Below are 18,368 nucleotides of genomic sequence, written 5' to 3' on the forward strand. Positions count from 1 at the left end.
TCTGGAGCCTGTGCTCCGCAACAGGAGAGGCCACAACAGTGAGAGGCCCGCGGACAAAAAAAAAAAAAAAAAAAAAAAAAAAAAAAACCTTTCTGGAAAGTGTGTGACTGATAAGTTGGAGAGGGTTGGCAATTATGCAATAACCACCCTGTAGCTGCTCCAGGATGGTGCTTTCTCAAGGGCTACAGTGGCCAGTGATCAGGAATTATTGTCTCTTTTTCAAAAGAAAGAAAAATGAGAGTGAGAAAAGGAGAAATGGTGTGTGAACCACTATTTTTCCTCCTTACGACACACTCCTAAATAGGAAGGGAATGGTCAAGTTCCTAACTTGTAATTCATTTCACAGAAGCTATTAAATATGTGCCAATGAAAAATATGGCTCGACTAACTCAGGTATGAATTTCATCCATTTACATATAGCCAATCTTCAGCCTCTTGTGGCCTTTAACAAAAGATGTTCAGAAATGGTTACATGGAATAAAATACTCTGCATCTGGGAATAATAGGAAGTATTAAATTATACTTGAGGCAACTGACCAAAGTATCTTGGTAGAATTGAAAGTAAGAAGGATCACCATGAAAACAGTGGACACTTAATCCAGTAGAACAGTTTGCATTCTAAAAGATTCTGACTACTTGGGAAAAAAATTCTCTAAGGAAAAGTTTTCTTCTTGGAGCTACCAGCAGGAACAAAGGGAACATATTTATACCAGTTAAATTTCTATTGAAATCCTTTTGTTTTCTATTGAAATCAATAATAAACCAGAAGCTGTGCTTAGCTCTGGGGATATAAGGACAATGGCAAACACGACCCCAAGGACCTCACATCTCATGGAGGAATGGAGACCGATTAACAAACACAATTCAGTGATTATCAAGGCAAGCAATGGATGTGACTAGAGCCTGAAAAAGAAGCACTTGACCCATGAGATAAGGGAACTTCGTGTAGACTCACATGAGGACCCAACTCTTTAATTAAGTCTGAAAGAATATATAAGATATGTCCCAAAAAATGATGGCAAAAAGAGGATTTGTAGCAGACAGCACAGCATGGGCAATGACATAAAGGTCTATAAACACCCATCATAGTCAAGAGCTTTGAGTAGCTCAGTATGGCTGGACCATAGGATCAGGTGGGAGAAAAGAATTAAAGCTGAAGAGGTAGGTGGGGGCTAGATCATGAAGACTCTTAGATACCACCCAAGGACTATGAACATGTTCAGATACTAAGAAAATACGTAGTATGGACACCTCTTTGTCTCTTGACTTCACATTTAGATGAAGCAAATCAACAGGGAGGGTCAGATTTCAGTGAGCCTCCTCCATCCCCTCCATCATTCAATAAGGCGTTCAATAGTTATCTTCTCTTTAGAATATGGTATTTATATCATTCACAAAGAGGAAATGCATATCACCTTTGCTTGCCAAGGAACATGTTAGGGAATATAATTATTCATAGCAAAATGGAGATCTGAAAAGGACACATGTGGGGGGAAACTGACAGTATTTTTCTGTCACTGGGAGGTAACATGAGACAAATGAAGTGCTGTGTAATAGCTGTGGGAAAGAGGGCAGGGGAAGAACACTGGTAGGAGGTGGGTTCCGAATGGAGATACGGGGGAAGCTCTAAATTCTGAGCTAGAGGTGAATGTTACGTGTGGATGGTGGACAGAGAAGGAACCTGCAAGCTTGGGTGGGGCAGCAGACAGAACGGGGTGTCTCTCACCATTTGCAGGGGACTGTGCCTCTGGAGTTCGAAGTATATGCTATCATTTACACAGGAACCAAGAAAGATGCTGGAAGAAAACAGTAACCATGCTAATGAAAGGAATAAGGATCAATGGCAAGAAGAATAACGGGGAGGGAAAAGATTTTTTAGAAAAACAAAATAAATTGGCAGTACGCGTTTCAAAATAAACTATATTCTGCCTCTTACACCCACACAAAAGTGAAAGCAAACTTGCCAAAAGGAATTTGCCAATTCTCAAAGCAAAAAAATTGGCAGCCCTAATTATATTTGCTACAAATGAACAAAATGCATCCTCTCCAGGAATCACGCTCAAGACTGTCCAATCTAAAATCCTGAGCAGCATCCCTATAGTTGGAGGGTCTATATTTTATTATTTATTTATAGCCTGCTTGCTTTCACAGCAGACCTAAGTCATCTAAAGTAAACTTTATACATTAAAACAATAAATATAAATTTAAAAGAATGAAAGTCATGGAAAATAAAATTAAAATAAGAGCTAGACCGGGAACAGGAGATGAGTAGGGGTGAGGACATCATGCTGCTTTGAGGGCCAACATCAATCCCCATCACATGTGAAGCACACATTTGTCTCTGGGTTTCCCAACAGCCAAAGAAGAAAGGAAATATAGTTAGCTCTATAGCTTTCTTTATATGTGAAGGAAAATTACACGATCAGTTTTTTAGAAGTTAACATTTAAATTTTAGGTATCAAATTTGAATGAAAGAAGCATGTAGTTCAATGCATGTTATCAGGGGTCCATTTCAGGAAAAGTAGGATCATTAGTGAATATTTTTAAAATCCCTTTCCATTTTAAGTACTGTATAATATTCCTTTGCATTTTTTGTCTTCAATAAGCTAACAATGTCTTAGTTACAACTGAGAATGCTGTCTAACTATGGTGTAATTCATCTTTCCACAGTTTCTTTTCACGTCCAATAAGTATTTCCAATGCAAGAGAGACTCTGGAACTCAGTGATTTATATATTCCTATTATCATCATAACTCTATACTTCATGAGAACATATCAAATATTTAATTTCTCTCTCTAGACCTTATCCACTAAGTAAGCCTGATTTACAAAATCTATCTACAAAAGCTGCCACCCGTCATTTTATAGGAATTACCTGGAACACTATATTTGTTAAAACCAAAAGACATTTTCAAACAAAGTAGCATTTTTATTTCAATTTTGATTCAAATTATTTTCTACAAAATATGTACATATGTACTAAAGAATTATTCTGCCAATGTGTATTTTGACAAGCCAAATTCATACTGAAATGCACTTCATAAAGTTATTCAAAATATATACTACTCTTCTTGATCTTTGCTCCCAGTACAGCCTTAATCCTACTGACATCTCAAACCCTATTAATATTTAATACATGGAAAGTATGCATCTTAATGCATATACATTATATAACAAAGATTTCACAGTTACAACTAAGGCTAACTCTTTTTAAAAAACTACAAACGATTAAGTTCTATGCTAAATGCCATCCCCGTTTAGCCTACACATGATGAAAATACGTTTTATTTTGTTTCCAAAATATAGGGCAGAAACCTAAAATAGAGTTTATCTTAATTGTAAGTCTAAAAGAAACAGATCAAGAGACCGACCCGTCAAATTTTAATTGTGAAATAAATGTAGTATGAGCTAATAAAGTCACATATTATAGCACTCAAATACTTACTGGACTCTTCTTATCATGAAAAACTTCTGAAGTTACAGAAACATAAATTAAGTCCTAGAAAGTTGAGACTTATTTTGGAAAGCATAATGCCAACTACAAGTTTCCGAAATCAGTTAGTTGGGGGAGAGAAGAAATGGGTTGAAAAGGCAACTAGAGGACAGGAGACTGCTTAATACAATACTTGGCACAAAGGAAACATGCATTGTAAGAATTGTAACCGAGTCTTCTTTACTGAAAACATCTGAAAGTTTCAACATAAAAGGCAGTATATGTATTCATGAATTAAAGAAGAGGAGGCAGGTGACTTCTCTACGGGAGAGCATATCTTCATAATCATATTTGGTACATGAAAAGTGCATCAGTTTGAGAGCAGTTTTGGATGTGTTTAACATGTACTTATTAAGCATAAGTGAAATACATGCAATTATTATAGGCATTAGAAAAAAGAGCAAGGTTGTAACTGCACTCATTTCCTCATAAGGGATTCTCTGAATAGATGCATCCTCAAGGTAATTAATCTTTTCTAGAACTTCTTTCAGTTATACATATACACTGACAATTTTTAAAAGAGAAGTTTATAGAATTTTTTAGTCCATTTAAAATGCTTGTTTGTTTGTATGCCACCTCCTTCAATTAGGTAATTTAGTCAGATATATAACTTAGAATAAGATCACTAAACAAAACAAAATAACAAGTAAACAACAACATCCAAGGACCCTGATCTGTTGCTGAGATGAAAATCCCAACAATTTCCTTCACATCAAATATTTCAGAGGAAGACAACAGACATTCCCAGAAACAGATATTCCTGGTGTCTATCTATAGTGTTCCCAGGAATAAGCACTTCTTAAGAAGTATTATTCTAATAAGCTAACCATGTGCCACAGATAAAATATAAAAAGATGATTACCATTAACATTTAATCACTACATAGCCTGAATGATAGTCTTAATATTGACCACACACAGATTAAATAAACTATAACAAACCACACTTGTCTCTAAATTTGAGATGGTATTTTACATTACTTAAGATAACTAAGAATCTATTCAAATATATTTTTGACACTACAAGAGGATATTACTTATTTAATTGAATTCAAACATGGTGGTAAAAGAACTTTTAAGTTCCTGGATTGTAAGAAAGTTTTACCTTTAACATATCTGACAGTAAAGATTATAACATAATATATAGGTAACTTCCTATACTTGAGCACTGGTAACAATGTGTGTATCTACATCTCTATCTATGTGTAAATACGCGCACATGTGTGTATGATTTTTAAAGTCATCATTCATTCATATTAAAGATTTGGAATATGGTGGGGGATAAATATCGTAAAATGTGGGAGGGTATAAATTTACTTTCTAAAATTGAAGACTTACCAATAAGCACTATGCAATACTCTCTGTCACTTTTCTTTAATCTATCCCTGGATTTAAAGTAACATAAACTATCTCAAATCAATTATTCACATCCTAATTAGGGTGAAAAGCAATAAGCTATTTTTTTCATACCAAGTCACCAAAAAGAAGACAGATACAAGAGATAAGACATTTGCATGTTTTCACTTTGAAGATAGGAACTGCATTTCACTCTAGGATTTTCAGTTTACTGATCTGTGAAAACTGTTTGGGAAAAAAATGCTTTATTTATTTCTCAAGTATCCCATTGAGTATTTACTACAAGAGTTCCATATAATGATTCAATGTTTTCTAAATGAAATCCTTTGAAATAAAAGTGTGTATAAATATAATCATTCCCTTTTTTAGTGTTAGTTTAATATCACGTGTTCAGATTCTACAGATGTGATTTGAACATGACAAATTATACAATTGCTTTAAATATATAACTGAAGAATTATAAGACACTGACATGTTAAATTCATATTACCCAGGTGTATTTATATCAGAACTACCAAAGAAGAAACTCATTATAGGAAAAATGAAGTGTGGTTTTTCTCCATTCTATAACAAAGTTACAACATAGTCTTATTCAATAACTGTGTTATGCACTACTTTTAAACAGCTCTACTAAAGCAGAAAAGTATGGATTAAAATAGGCAGAACACTCAGATTGAAAAAGTAAGAACCAAAGTTGAGATCATTGTAGAATTTAGTGAAAATGAGCTAAATCAATGAGTCATACCCCAATCCATAATCCCAGATAAACTGAGTTTCAGTGACTGGAAATAACTAAGTCATTGACATAGAGGTCAATCTGAGACCATCCTGGGAACTAAGTTTGGAAAAAAATTACTGTCAGAGTAGCTATATGTTTTAATAAAAAATAAATGACTGTATACTATGGATCTGTGAGTTTAATATTTGTACTGATTAAAAAAAATCAATAAACTTATGTTAAACTGAAAGTAACTTGGGGGGGGTGTATTTCTGAATATAAAAAAAAAAAATGATGTATAACCAGCTTTCAGTTTTATGCTTTGCAACTCATTAATGAAGAAGGCAAATATAAACTCATCTGGACCAGGGAACTATTACTTAAATTCTCAAGGGTCTATGGTCCAGAAGATAGTGACCTATTTCAATTTAGGGAGAAAGACTAGATGTTATGTAATGTGAATGCATTTCTGACTTAACAACCTGCCCGTTACAGAGAATGAATGAACATCAATTTTCACATACTGCTCATCTCATGTGAGAAACTTTTCAAACCTTGAAAAAGTCATTCGAATTCCATAGCAAAATGTAAAAGAAGACAAAACAAATCAGGTTTAGGAAATACCTACACAGACTAATTCAGATATTTTTAAATGATGCAAATGTAATTTAAGTACAGTCAAATGTGTAAACATTGGAGAGAACAGCCCAGTGAATCAAAGTGTGGAACCTAGGTAAAAGTAAACGAATCAGTATTTTAGTGAAAACCAGCCCAATAATGAATAAGAATAGCGTTCTGTGGGTGTGAGCCTCTGGTCAGCCAGCAGGGCCATGTGGGTTATGGGCTGTCTTCTTACATCCACATTCATATGTCCAGTCCCTATGGGGTCACTCAGGCTCTTGGGAGATGAAGGAGCATAATGGGGAGGCAGGGGTGCGGGGTGGGAGGGAGGCAGGACACTTTTTGACCTTGTGACAGAAATTCCCTCTGCAAACCCTATAGATTTTGGAAGATTAACGGGACATTCTAACTAACTTAAATGGAACTAAACAATGTAAGAACTATGAAGTAATTCTCCCTTTACACTGTGAATGATTAAGGCACATACCCTGTAATGCACTACCCAATTCAGATTTCCACAACCAGAGAGGGTTTGGGAAGACAGCCACAGAGCTTATCAAAGGGTGGAAAAATATCTATGAGAAAGATGGAACATTCTCGGGTTTCAAGATGAAATGAGCTTAAAGAAAAATCTGAAGAATTTAAGACTGCTCTAAGGAAGATTCTGACAGCATGGGTTGTTAAACATTAAGGTGGTTTGCTGAGACTGCGGAAATTCTGATCCTGAGAATCTTTAAAAATAGGCAAGATTCAGACCAACTGCTCAGAAAGATTGAATGTGGGCTTTATGCATCTAAAACCCTTCAAGACGCTTCTAACCCTGTGAATTTAATTGTAAATGCCAATATAAACGGTATATTCCATCTTACCCTTTTGATTCAATACTAAATAGTTGCAGGGGGTTTGCAATGACCTACTTTGTACAGTACATGAAAGCATGTAAGGTAATAGTTTTTCAGAATTAGGAGTCCTAGTGATATCTCTGGGTACCTGCACTTTCTGATTTCAGATTTTTCATGCAAATCACACAGAGCCCTTAATCACAGGTTTTTATAATATATTGCAGTTTTGAATAATTCATGCTGGTGAAACATTAAACCATGATGGGAAGAACCGAAACATGAATAAATAAAAATCAGACACCTTCAATTTTCCCTCTTTATATCGTACAGAACTTAAAGTACTAGTTTTCACCTTACACTAGAAAAATCGTTCTTTAAGTTTAGACCCTTAGTCACTAAAAATCCAAAACTTTAAAAAATAAATCATGACTTTTTTTTCTTGAAACACATTTGAATCCTTTAAAAAAAATGATTTATAGTATGTACTAAGGGATGAACTGACAATATACTGAAGTCATAGATTCCGGTCAAAATCATTTAACAAAAAATATTTAAATCAAATAGTAAACTAAATTGAATAGTTTACTAAGTTAAATAGCAGTCACTCAAATTTGCACTTGAATACATCAGTATATAGTACAAAAAACTGTCTAATTCATATTTTCACAAAGAACTCTTTGGCTTTCCCTGAAGAACCTACGTAGTGAAGCACTAGATTTCATCATATCGGGATCCAACACTTTTCCTTTTGCCCGGACCCTGATGCAAAATGTTTAGAGTTTATTTTCTTATAAAGTAAATGCAGCATTATTAAACTAATCCCAGCTGATGACTTCATGAAGTATGGCTATAAAGTGCCACTCAAACTTTCTATACTGACCAAATCAGCAGATTCATAACTTGACACAGCACACAGGAGCTACCTTCACAAGCCTGCACTTAACTGCATTCAGTAAATATTTGCATACCTAGCACTATAGATGCTAATGACTGTATTGAAAATACACATGTAAACACACACCCCTCACTGTGTAACATTCTGTCAATAAACTGTCTAAACAGACACAATATACCTATGGGCAAGGTAGCTTATCCATCACCCCCTCATTGTGCCAGGACAATATCTCTTTCTGTTTATATTGATTTTGAACGTGTGTGTGTGTGTGTGTGTGTGTGCGCGCAGGTTACCAGAGAGGGAGATCCGTTCTTGCAGAGGGGCCCTCTGAAGACTCCTTTAATGCCCCGGTAGTGCCCATTGCTGAGATGTCTCGAACTGATGACCAGGTAACAAGCCATGTGGGTTCCGGGCGGGAGGTGTAGAGTCTCAACTCCTCACCAGGCGACCAGCCGTGGAAATGCGGGCTGGTTTTTCAGCAGCAGTGACTGCCACCTCCGGAGAAGAAGCGGCCAGCAGTAAGCAGGGGACGCTGCAGCCGCGCGTCCCCGCTCCTCGCCCAGCGCCGGGCTCCTGCTGCCGGGCAGCAGCTGCTCTGACGGCGGCGGCAGCGGCAGCCACAGAGCACTTAGGTGACCCGGCGAGCCAGTCCACATGCTGCTCTGGCCAGGTGGCTGCTCAGCCGCGGACGGCGATATATATAATTTTAAGGACAACTTCCTGGGTCCGCTAGGGAATCAGCAACTCCTCCTCTCTTCCCCTCCCGCCCCCGCCTTCTCACCCAGTGCGCGCGCAGGGGATGCTCAGGCGCGGGCGCCCAGCGTCTGGCCCGGGCGTCCGCGGCCCTGCGGCGCCGCGAATCAGCAGCAGCAGCCTGTGCGGGGAGAGTGGCTGGGGGTCCTCGGAGCGCCAGATCGCTACCCGCCCGCTGCAGTGGCGGGGAGGGGGGCGGGGGAGGCGACGGGGCAGGCTGGGGTGAGAGCTGAGAACTGGGGACGCGGAGACTTGTGAGTGGGAGCTGTTAGCGCGACGGCTCGGAGCCACCCGGGAGGCGAGGGGCACGCCCGTGGCTCGGCGTGGAGGTGACAGCTGAGGCGGCGGCGGCGGCTGCTGGAGGCTCTCCGGGCTGCGGGACGCGAAGCCCCAACATCCCGCCATCAGCCGCCCTGGCCCCCTGGTCCCTCCACCCGGTCTCTGGGCCAACTTTGCACTTTGCTGTGGCGGGCGGGATGACGGGAGGGCGCGGTGGAGGAGGTGAGCGGGAGGAGAGCCTTCTCTTTACCGTCACTCCCGCCTCGCCTTCAGCATTTCTTCCGTACTCCGGCTGACGGCGCCGCAGGCGGAAGCAACAGCTCCCCAGCGGGCTGTAAAGGTGTGCTGTGCAGCCCCAAACAGGGCAGACAGATGAGACGCGCTACAGTGGGTAGTGGATGGAGGAGGAAGCACGTTTTAGATAGAAAACTTGCATAAGGAATAAGATGAAACATGTATACTTGTGCCTATCTATCTTTTTGCCTATCTATCATCTATCTATCCTTTTCTCATCTATCTCCAGAGTTATAACCATTCGCTTACAGGTCTTTCTGTTTCCTTAAAGAGGCAGATATTTTTGGTCTATATAGGACATATGTGTCTTCACAACCCCCAACAGTCACCCTTCAGAAGTGTTGATTTTAATGGACTTTATGTCATTTACTGCAAATAAAGCCACCAGGGAGTGCACTGAGAATTAAAGACGTGCAGAAATGTGCTCTGAAAGAAGGAAGCCCTCACAGCTGACCTTACAGGGTTGGGTGTAACCTCTCTCACCCCCCTCACCTGGTCTGTGCTGGGAGAAGATGAAAGGTCACCTCCCTTGTTTTGCTTTAGCACTGGAATTAATTTCAGTCCTCTCCCCAGTTTTCTCTTCTAACACAATCCCCATTTGCATCCTGGTTGACATTGAGGACCTCTCACAAATGAAAGAAACTAGTAAAAGAAAGCATGTAATTAGAATTCTCTTTTCAGGCAACTCATAAAACTCTTAAGCAAAAAATAGTCTAATGAATACAACTTTTGTAACTACCCAATAAAGGCTTGACTCTCTGTTTACATTATTACAATAGCCTATATCCTTAATCTTTTAAAGGTTTTAGATTGTCCTTTTCAAGTGCTTTTTAAGGTGTTTACATACCAGAAAGTGTCTTAGTATATAAGGTGAAAGTGCCAATTTCTTGCAAATTTTGAATTGAAAATTACTGAGACTGAGATAGTGCCATGTAAATTTTGTAGGAATTGTTTACTTTGTAACTATCTTGGTAAGAACTTTTGAAATTAAAATAGCAGAAACAATAGATACAACACACCCACCTTTTCCTTTCCACGAAGATGCTGGATGTGTTTAACAATGCTGTGTCTATTCAGCTTAGAGTTGTAAAATGTTTCATGAAGCTGAGAGTAAGTAATATTACTCATATACAGACATTTAGATATATTCTATGCAAAGGAAACAATGTATTTGCAAAGAATGAATTTCAAAATCAGGTGAAATCCTTGCCCCAGAAAAGTGGAATTTTAAAAGGAGATAGTGTGGCTCAGTCTATAATTACTATCTCACTCTTCATAAATGTAAGTAGCAAACAGCATGGAGGACCTAAGTGTAAACATCCTTGAATGGACTAGAAAACTGAATGATGTCACATGCTGTAAATAACAGTTCCAAGGACACTCTGCCTTCTTCAAGTGAATATGATTCCTAATAATGCTTGATTATTTTAAAGAATTAGGTATGCTTTTCTGAAAAGGACTTAAGTAAATCACACAATTCAAATATACCATCCTATTATTATTTTGTTATTCAAATGATCTGTTAGCTACCCTGATGATCTTGTTCATTTCACTATTATCCTATGTGGATTTGGTATTTCCCATAGGAAATACAGTAATCCCTTTTACAGTAATGTTTCAAAGGCTAAAGTAATTTTCCTAAATTCTTAAAGATTTTCTAATTTCTAAAAATTATTTAATTTTTGAGGTCCTTGTTCATTAGAAATGAATGATGCGAATTCTGTTACTTTGCCGTGTTTTAAAATCAATTATGGTTGTTCTCTTCTTTGCCTTCTAATTTTTTTTGCCACCCATCTTAAAATATTGAGGCAAAAAAAAAAATGGCACATTTGTTACTCTCAGCTGATTTTAAGAATAGTTTTTAAAACAAACAAAAGAAGAACAATTCCCTTCTTTTCCTTGCCAGATTGCGACTGATGTCTATCAGTGTGATGTCATTGTATGTAACAATTCTCCATCATTGCTGGCCTATATTTCAGATTTAGTTTGCCCAATCTAAATAACAGAAATGTGTGTTTTTATTTGCAGAGTTGCTATAAATACAAAGTTCATCAGTTGTATTAACTTCTTTATTAAAGGAGAGACTTTCTTCCCAACTCCAGTAATATAAAATTTTCAGAAAAAGTGAAAGAAAAGTAAAACACTTTAAGCCTATGTTAAAGCCTATCTTGTTTTAGATACAAGTCAAATCCTATTACAACAAATATGAAAAGCAAAAATCATGTGCAATTTTACAAGGCCCATTTATTTAAAGTAATATCTGATCTGATGAGTTCTCATTCCACAGAAGGGGATGTGAGTGGCAAAGGGCATGGATTTCAGCCAATAACCAATCTGACATTTCCACATGATTCCAGATTCATGGCTGAGTACCAGATGATTGATATCATGAGAAATCCTCTCTTTATCAACACATCCAAAATTGATCCCCATATCCTCATATCCACTGTCCCACCTTAGCCCAAATCATCATTACCTCTTGCTTGAACTATTGCAGTATCCTCTTAGCTAATCCCCCTGCTTCCAATGTTGCCTCCGTATACAATTTATTCTCTATATCTAACAGCCAGAGTGATATTTTTTAAACATATCTTAATACGTCCCTATTAAACCATCTGATGGTTTCATATCATACGTTTACAGAAAAATTGAGCAGAAAGTATAGAGCTCCCATATTTTCCCTTCCCCGTCTTCCCCCCAATTTTCCCTACTATTGATGTCTTGCTTTTGTGTGGCACATTTGTTACAACTGATGAATTAATATTGATACATATTATTAACTAAAGTCCATAGTTTACATAAGGGTTCATTCTTGGTGGTGTATGTTCTACAAGTTTTGGAAAATGTAAAATGACATGTATCTACCGTTACAGTTTCATACAGAATAGTTTCACTGCTCTAAAAATCACCTGTGCTCTACCTATTCCTCCCTCCTTTTATCCCTCTGAATCCCTAGCAAGCAATGATCTTTTTACTGTCTCCCTTTTTTGCCCTTTCAAGAATGTCATACAGTTGGAATTATACAGTACACCGCTTTTTCAGATTGGCTTCTTTCATTTCGCAATATGCATTTTAAATGTCCTCCATGTCTCTCGGTGGCTCGATACCTCATTCATTTTTATTGTTGGAATAGTTTAACCATTATGTTGAATTATGCCCCCACATGTCCCCCCAGATATTGAAGTACTAACGCCTTTCGAATATGACCTTATTTGGAAATAGGTTCTCTGCAGATGATCAAGTTAGGATGTGGTCAGTAGGGTGAGCCCTAATCCAGTATGACTGTGTTCTTACAAAGGGGGGAAATTTAGATGCAGGGACAGAGGCACAGAGAACACCATGTGAAGATGAGAATTATGCTGCCACAAGCCAAGGAATGCAAAGGATTGACAGCACAAAGCTAGGAGACATGGAAGTGATTTTCACAGCCCTCAGAAGAAACCAATCCTGCCAACACCTTGTTTTCAAACTTCTAGCCTCCAGAATTGTGTAACAATTAATTTATGTTGATGAAACAATCCAATTTGTGGTACTTTGTTACAGCCAGCTGTAGGAAACTAATACACATTGTGTAGATGTACCACAGTGTGTTGATCCATTCACCTGCTGAAAGACATCATGGTTGCTTCCAAGTGTTGGCAATTATGAATAAATTTGCTATAAACATCCATGAGCAGATTTCTGTGTGGACATTAGCTTTCAACTCATTTGGATAAATACCTCTATCTTATATTTAGTTTTATAAGAAACTACCAAACTGTCTTCCAGAATGGCTGTACCATCTAGCACTCCCACCAACAATGAATGATAGTTTCTGTTGGTCCACAGCACTGCATTTGGTGTTGTCAGTGTTTTGGATTTTAGCCATTCTAAAAGGTGTGTAATGGTATTTCATTTCTATTTTAATTTGCAATTCCCTAATGACAAATGCCGTTGAGCATCTTTTCATATGTTTAATTGCCATCTGTGTTTCTTCTTTGGTGAGGTGTATGTTCATATCAATTGTTCATTTTATAATTGGGTTATTTATTTTCCCATTAAGTTTTAAGAATTATTTGTATAGTTTAATATACCACTCCTTCATCATCAAATGTGTGTTTTGCAACTATTTTCTCCCAATATGTGGCTTGTCTTTTTATTTATTAACAATGTCGTTTGCAGAGCAGAAGTTTTTAATTCTAATATAGTCCAATTTATTATTTTTTTCTTTCATGGCTTGTGCTTCCAGTGCTGCACCTAAAAAGTCACCACCAAACCTAAGTTCTCCTAGATTTTCTTCTATGCTATTTTCTAGGAGATTTATGGTTTTACATTTTACATTTAGGCCCATGATCCACCTTGAGTTAATTTTTGTGAGAAGTATAAGGTCTGTGTCTAGATTTGTGTGTGTGTGTGTGTGTGTGTGTGTGTGTGTGTGTGAGTTGATGTCCATTTGTTCCAGCAACATTTGTTGAAAAAACTATTCTTTTTCTATTGAATTAGCTTTGCTCCTTTGTCAAAAATTGATTGGCTGGATTTGGGGGGGATATATTTATTTCTGGGCTCTCTATTCTGTGCCGTTCACCTCATTGTATATTCTTTCACCAATACCACCCTTTTTTTGATTACTACAAGGATCTACTTTCTAGCACTTTAAACTATTAGATATTTTAATATTTTTGTGTATTTATGTATTGACTATTTCTCATTCCTGAATGACAACTATGAAAGCGGAGAATGTTTCCATTTTGTCCACTTCTGTGGTCCTAACACCTAAAACAATACCTTGCCGATGCAGCAGTTCTTATTTGACATTTGGGAAGTGAATGAATAGGTGTTTTCTATTTTAACCTGCTAATAGCACAGTTCATTTATTTCTGTATTATCACATGCATTTGTGTGTACACATACATATATAAGAAACTCTGAAATTTGGTTTTTATTAGTTTTAGTTTGCATAGTTTTTTTAGGTCTGCATCCTAAGAAACATTTGGTCAAATTCCACTATTTCCTCTACTTAAACTAAAATAATTCCACTATTATTAAACACCATTTGAACTCTTAACTTCTCCTCCCAAATGCCATGCTTTATAGCCTGATTCTTGGAAGATTAACTATTGTAGAAACTATGTACTTACTGAACTAAAGTCTTTATTATTTGGTGGCCAGAGATTTGCCACTCTTAAGTGCATGACACCCCAAAGTGACATTTCTTATCCCTTAAACTGATTAAGTCCATCAAGGCAAAAGAGGTCTGGTTAGCAGAACTCAGACTTTAAAAAAGAGAAGTTCTTAGACCAGGGTTCCATACTGGGTGCCACACTGGGCTGGGAATGTGAACCTGTGAATTATGCTGGTGTAGGAAACAACAGGGGCCATGGTGGGCATCTCATGTGGGCAGCTACTGAGAGTCTCAGGTAAATGAGATTTCAAGAAGAATGTTGCAGAATCCTTGTAGTAATTTAAGAAAAATAATAAAACAGTATTTTTATACAAAATAACCTAGTATTTAAATATTGGTAACTAATGGAGTGTATATTTAATACTGTGGGAGTTTTCAACAAAAACACAATATTGTGAGTGAAAAGGCGAGTTGCCCTGGGAGAAGAAACAGACAACATAGAGACATGATAAAGAATTTACATCTAGAATATATAAAGAACTACAAATCACTATAAAGAATTAAAAAGTAAGAGAGGGACTTCAATGAAACTCGACCAAGGAAGATATTGACACAGTCAATAACCATAAGATGCTCAATTAATTACGCATCAGAGAAATGTAAATTGAAGCAGCACTACACACCCTCCAGAATGACTAAAATTTAGAAAAGCCAAAGCATAAAATTGTGGTGAGGATCTGGCATTATCTTATATCACTGGTGGGAGTTTAAATTGGAAAAAACAATTTGGGAAACTGTTTGGCAATATCTACTAAAGCTAAATTTGTAGTTATACTATGGCCCAGCAATCTTATTCCTAGGTAAATACCAAAGAGAAATGAGTACTTATGTCTACAGAAGACACATACAGGAATATTTGTAGGTGCTTTATTCCCAGCAGCCAAAAATTAGAACAAAGCAAATGTCCAGTAGCAAAAGAGTGGTTAATAAAATGTAACATATTAAACAGAATATTATGTAGCAATAGAAAAGGAAAAGTGGCTGATATGTGTAATAACATTGATTAATATAACTGGCCTGAAAATGAGCAAAAGAATTGAGAGATAAATGAGTAGAAACTTCATGATTCTATTTATATAAAACTCAAGAACAGGCAGAACTAATCTATGATGATGGAAGTCAGAACAGTGGCTATCTCCTAGGTGGGGCACTCTGCCTGACAATGAATATGAGAGCCTTCCTGAGTCTTGTCAGTTCTCTATATCTTGATCTGGGAAGTGTTATGTGTATGTGAATTTGTGTACAAAAATTTTTTGAGTTGTAAACTGAATATTCAACGAGATACTAATACACATCCACCAACATAGCTAAAGTGAATGATGCTCACAGTACCAAATATTAGCAAGGATAAGGTATAATTGAAACTTCAACATATTATATACTGAAATTAATACAACGATTCTAGAAAACTGCTGGTAACATCTCCTAGAACTGAGTATTCACATTAACCTATGACCCAGCAATTCCATGCCACATGTATATGTATGTGATCAACAAAATACACATACAAGATGTTTATTGAAGAATTAGTCATAATAGCCCCCAAATGGAAACAAGTCAAATGTTCATCCACTGTAGAATGGATAAAAATTGTGGTGAACTCATACAGTGAAATATCATAGAGCAATAAAAACAAGCAAACTGCTACACAAAAGAAAATGGATGGATCTCACAGACATCTGGCTGAACAAAAACAGCCAGAAACAAAGTATATAATGTATAGTTCTATTTATATGAAATTCAAAAACTGGCAAAAACTAGTTTATGATGTTGGAAGTCAGGTTAGCGGTTACCTTTAGTAACCACTAAAGGTAGTTAGTAACCACTAAAAGCAGTAGAGGAGGTGGAGCAGAGGTTGATTCTGGGGGGCAGATAATATTCATCATATGATCTGCACATTCCTTAATATATGTTACAAAATCAAATTTTAAAGTATATTTTTAAAAAGTTAAGTCTTTCATTTTACAGATGAAGAAACTAGAACCCAAGGAAGCTTAAAAATATTCAAGTCACACAAATTGGAGATAGAGCTGGTCTCCCACTGCCTGGCACGCTGGTGAATTTTTTTGTTTGTTTTGTTTCTTGGGGCTTTCTTCCTGTGACCAATCTAAGTTCACTAATTCATTCATTCATTCATTCACGCCATCTCCTGCACAAGCAAAGGGACAAAAGATCAGTATACTGGTCATCATTTGATACCAGTTAAGGAGGTGAGCTTAAAATCCCATGTACTTTTCTGGTCCACGTGCAGAGTACAGTCCAAACCAGTGCTGTGGTCCCCAGTGACTGGGTAGCATTCTGTTCTCTTTATTCACCTTTATCGCTGGTGGAAAGTGGATTCACATGAGGCTTATGAACAGAGCGTGGTTACCAGTTTCCCAGGAAACATGTTGGACCTGATGTGGAGATGGGGGTTAGGCAATGAACTCAGATACTGTGCGCTCTTCAGGAAAGTGTTCATCATGCTCACTCCCAGCTCGGAACCACCATGAAGTAGGTGAAGGCCTTCACCCTCGATCTGAGCCCTCCTCAGTGTGGGCTCCACTTAACACAGGCGACATAGGCCACCTTCCTGTGACGGGACAGAGCTAGAAGAGCAGAAATCTAGGACCCTGCTGCCCTGACAGTGCTGACCTGGACTACCACAGAGCCAGGGAGGGAAGCAGGTATGAGTTTCCTAACTTTATCAGAAGTATATGTAAAAGAGACCACAGATATATTGTGATTCTTTCATTAAAATTAATTATTATGATTGTATGACTAAATATAAACTTTCAGGGATGAAGTTCCATTGACGCTTAAGGCATTCCAAGAAAGAGAGATAGCCGGAAAGAAAAAAAAAAAAGAGGGGAAGAAAAGAACAGAGGAAGGAAGGTGAGGAGGGAGGATGAGAAAGCATTCTTTTTCTGCGACATGTTAAGATCATTAAGATAGTGATACTTCCCCCTGAAATGAACCCAAGGGAATTTAAAAATGGGTTGAGAGAGACTAAAGGGCCCTGTCTCCCTTAAAGCACAAGGTGTAATATTTTGAGCATTGCCTCCTAGTAGATGAAATAACAAAGACAGTGATGATGATTTAATCAAAGTCAAGAAAACAATTTAGGATAAGGTTCCCTCAGACTTAGATTCAATAACTAATTTTGCAAAAAGACATCAGCAAGTCATACAGCTAAATTTATTCTGTGAATTATGACAATACAGGGCAAAGGATATGAAACCAATCTGACCTCATGGAATTAGTTAAAAAGTATTTTCCAAGATATGCCTTCAAGTAAAAAAATAAAACAAAACAAAATTCAATTCAGTAACCTAGATTAATGAAAACTACATCATAGAGAAACTACTGATACTGATTGATGTTGCCCTGAGTCATCAAGAGAAAGACAAAGCCTCCCCACAATAATTGAGATACACAACCAATCAAACACAACCTATCCAAAAATCTCCAACTGCAGAGCACCCAATCCCATTCCACACTCCTCCCTCTCCTCAAAGAAGAGTCCCTGAAGCAGAGGAGGTGGAAAAAGACTTCAGGTGACAGAATCAAAGGAAGGGAAACAGGAGTCCCTGCTGCTTACCTAGCATTTTGCTGTTCTCATTTCACTGTTTCCAAAAGCTATGGTGCTAATTTGACAACACTGTGCAGAAAGAAGAGGGCCTTGCTGCCAGCAAATGCCAAGAAATACTGCCACCATCATATCTACTGGTGCTCAGAATCCCGCTAGATTCTGGAAGGATGGACAGCACTGTAATTCATGGTAGCTGAGACCCTCTTCTGCTTTTCCTGGAACATGGCCCTGTCACACTCAAGGGCAGGAACCATTCATTTGAACACAAAGTGCCTTTTCCAGACTTGACTGTTCCTGATTTCCCAGTGCCACATTTCTAAAATACAACCTGATTGTATATACTCTTCAAATTTAAAATGAATCTTAGTATACTTGAAATGTTATCA

General features: G+C 37.6%; 1 protein-coding gene across 1 annotated transcript in view; it reads right to left on the bottom strand.

Moving 5' to 3' along the window:
• Nucleotides 1-8,918, bottom strand: part of ZNF804B (zinc finger protein 804B) — a 511,655-nt gene extending 502,737 nt beyond the window's left edge. Inside the window, exon 1 of the mRNA XM_007446742.1 lies at nt 8,218-8,918. Within this exon, the coding sequence (XP_007446804.1) occupies nt 8,218-8,325 (108 nt within the window). The 5' untranslated portion in view covers nt 8,326-8,918. The remainder of the gene's footprint in view (nt 1-8,217) is intronic.
• Nucleotides 8,919-18,368: the final 9,450 nt, after the last annotated feature.

Source organism: Lipotes vexillifer, unplaced genomic scaffold, assembly GCF_000442215.2.
Source record: "Lipotes vexillifer unplaced genomic scaffold, Lipotes_vexillifer_v1.1 scaffold617, whole genome shotgun sequence".
Taxonomy (NCBI): Eukaryota; Metazoa; Chordata; class Mammalia; order Artiodactyla; family Lipotidae; genus Lipotes; species Lipotes vexillifer.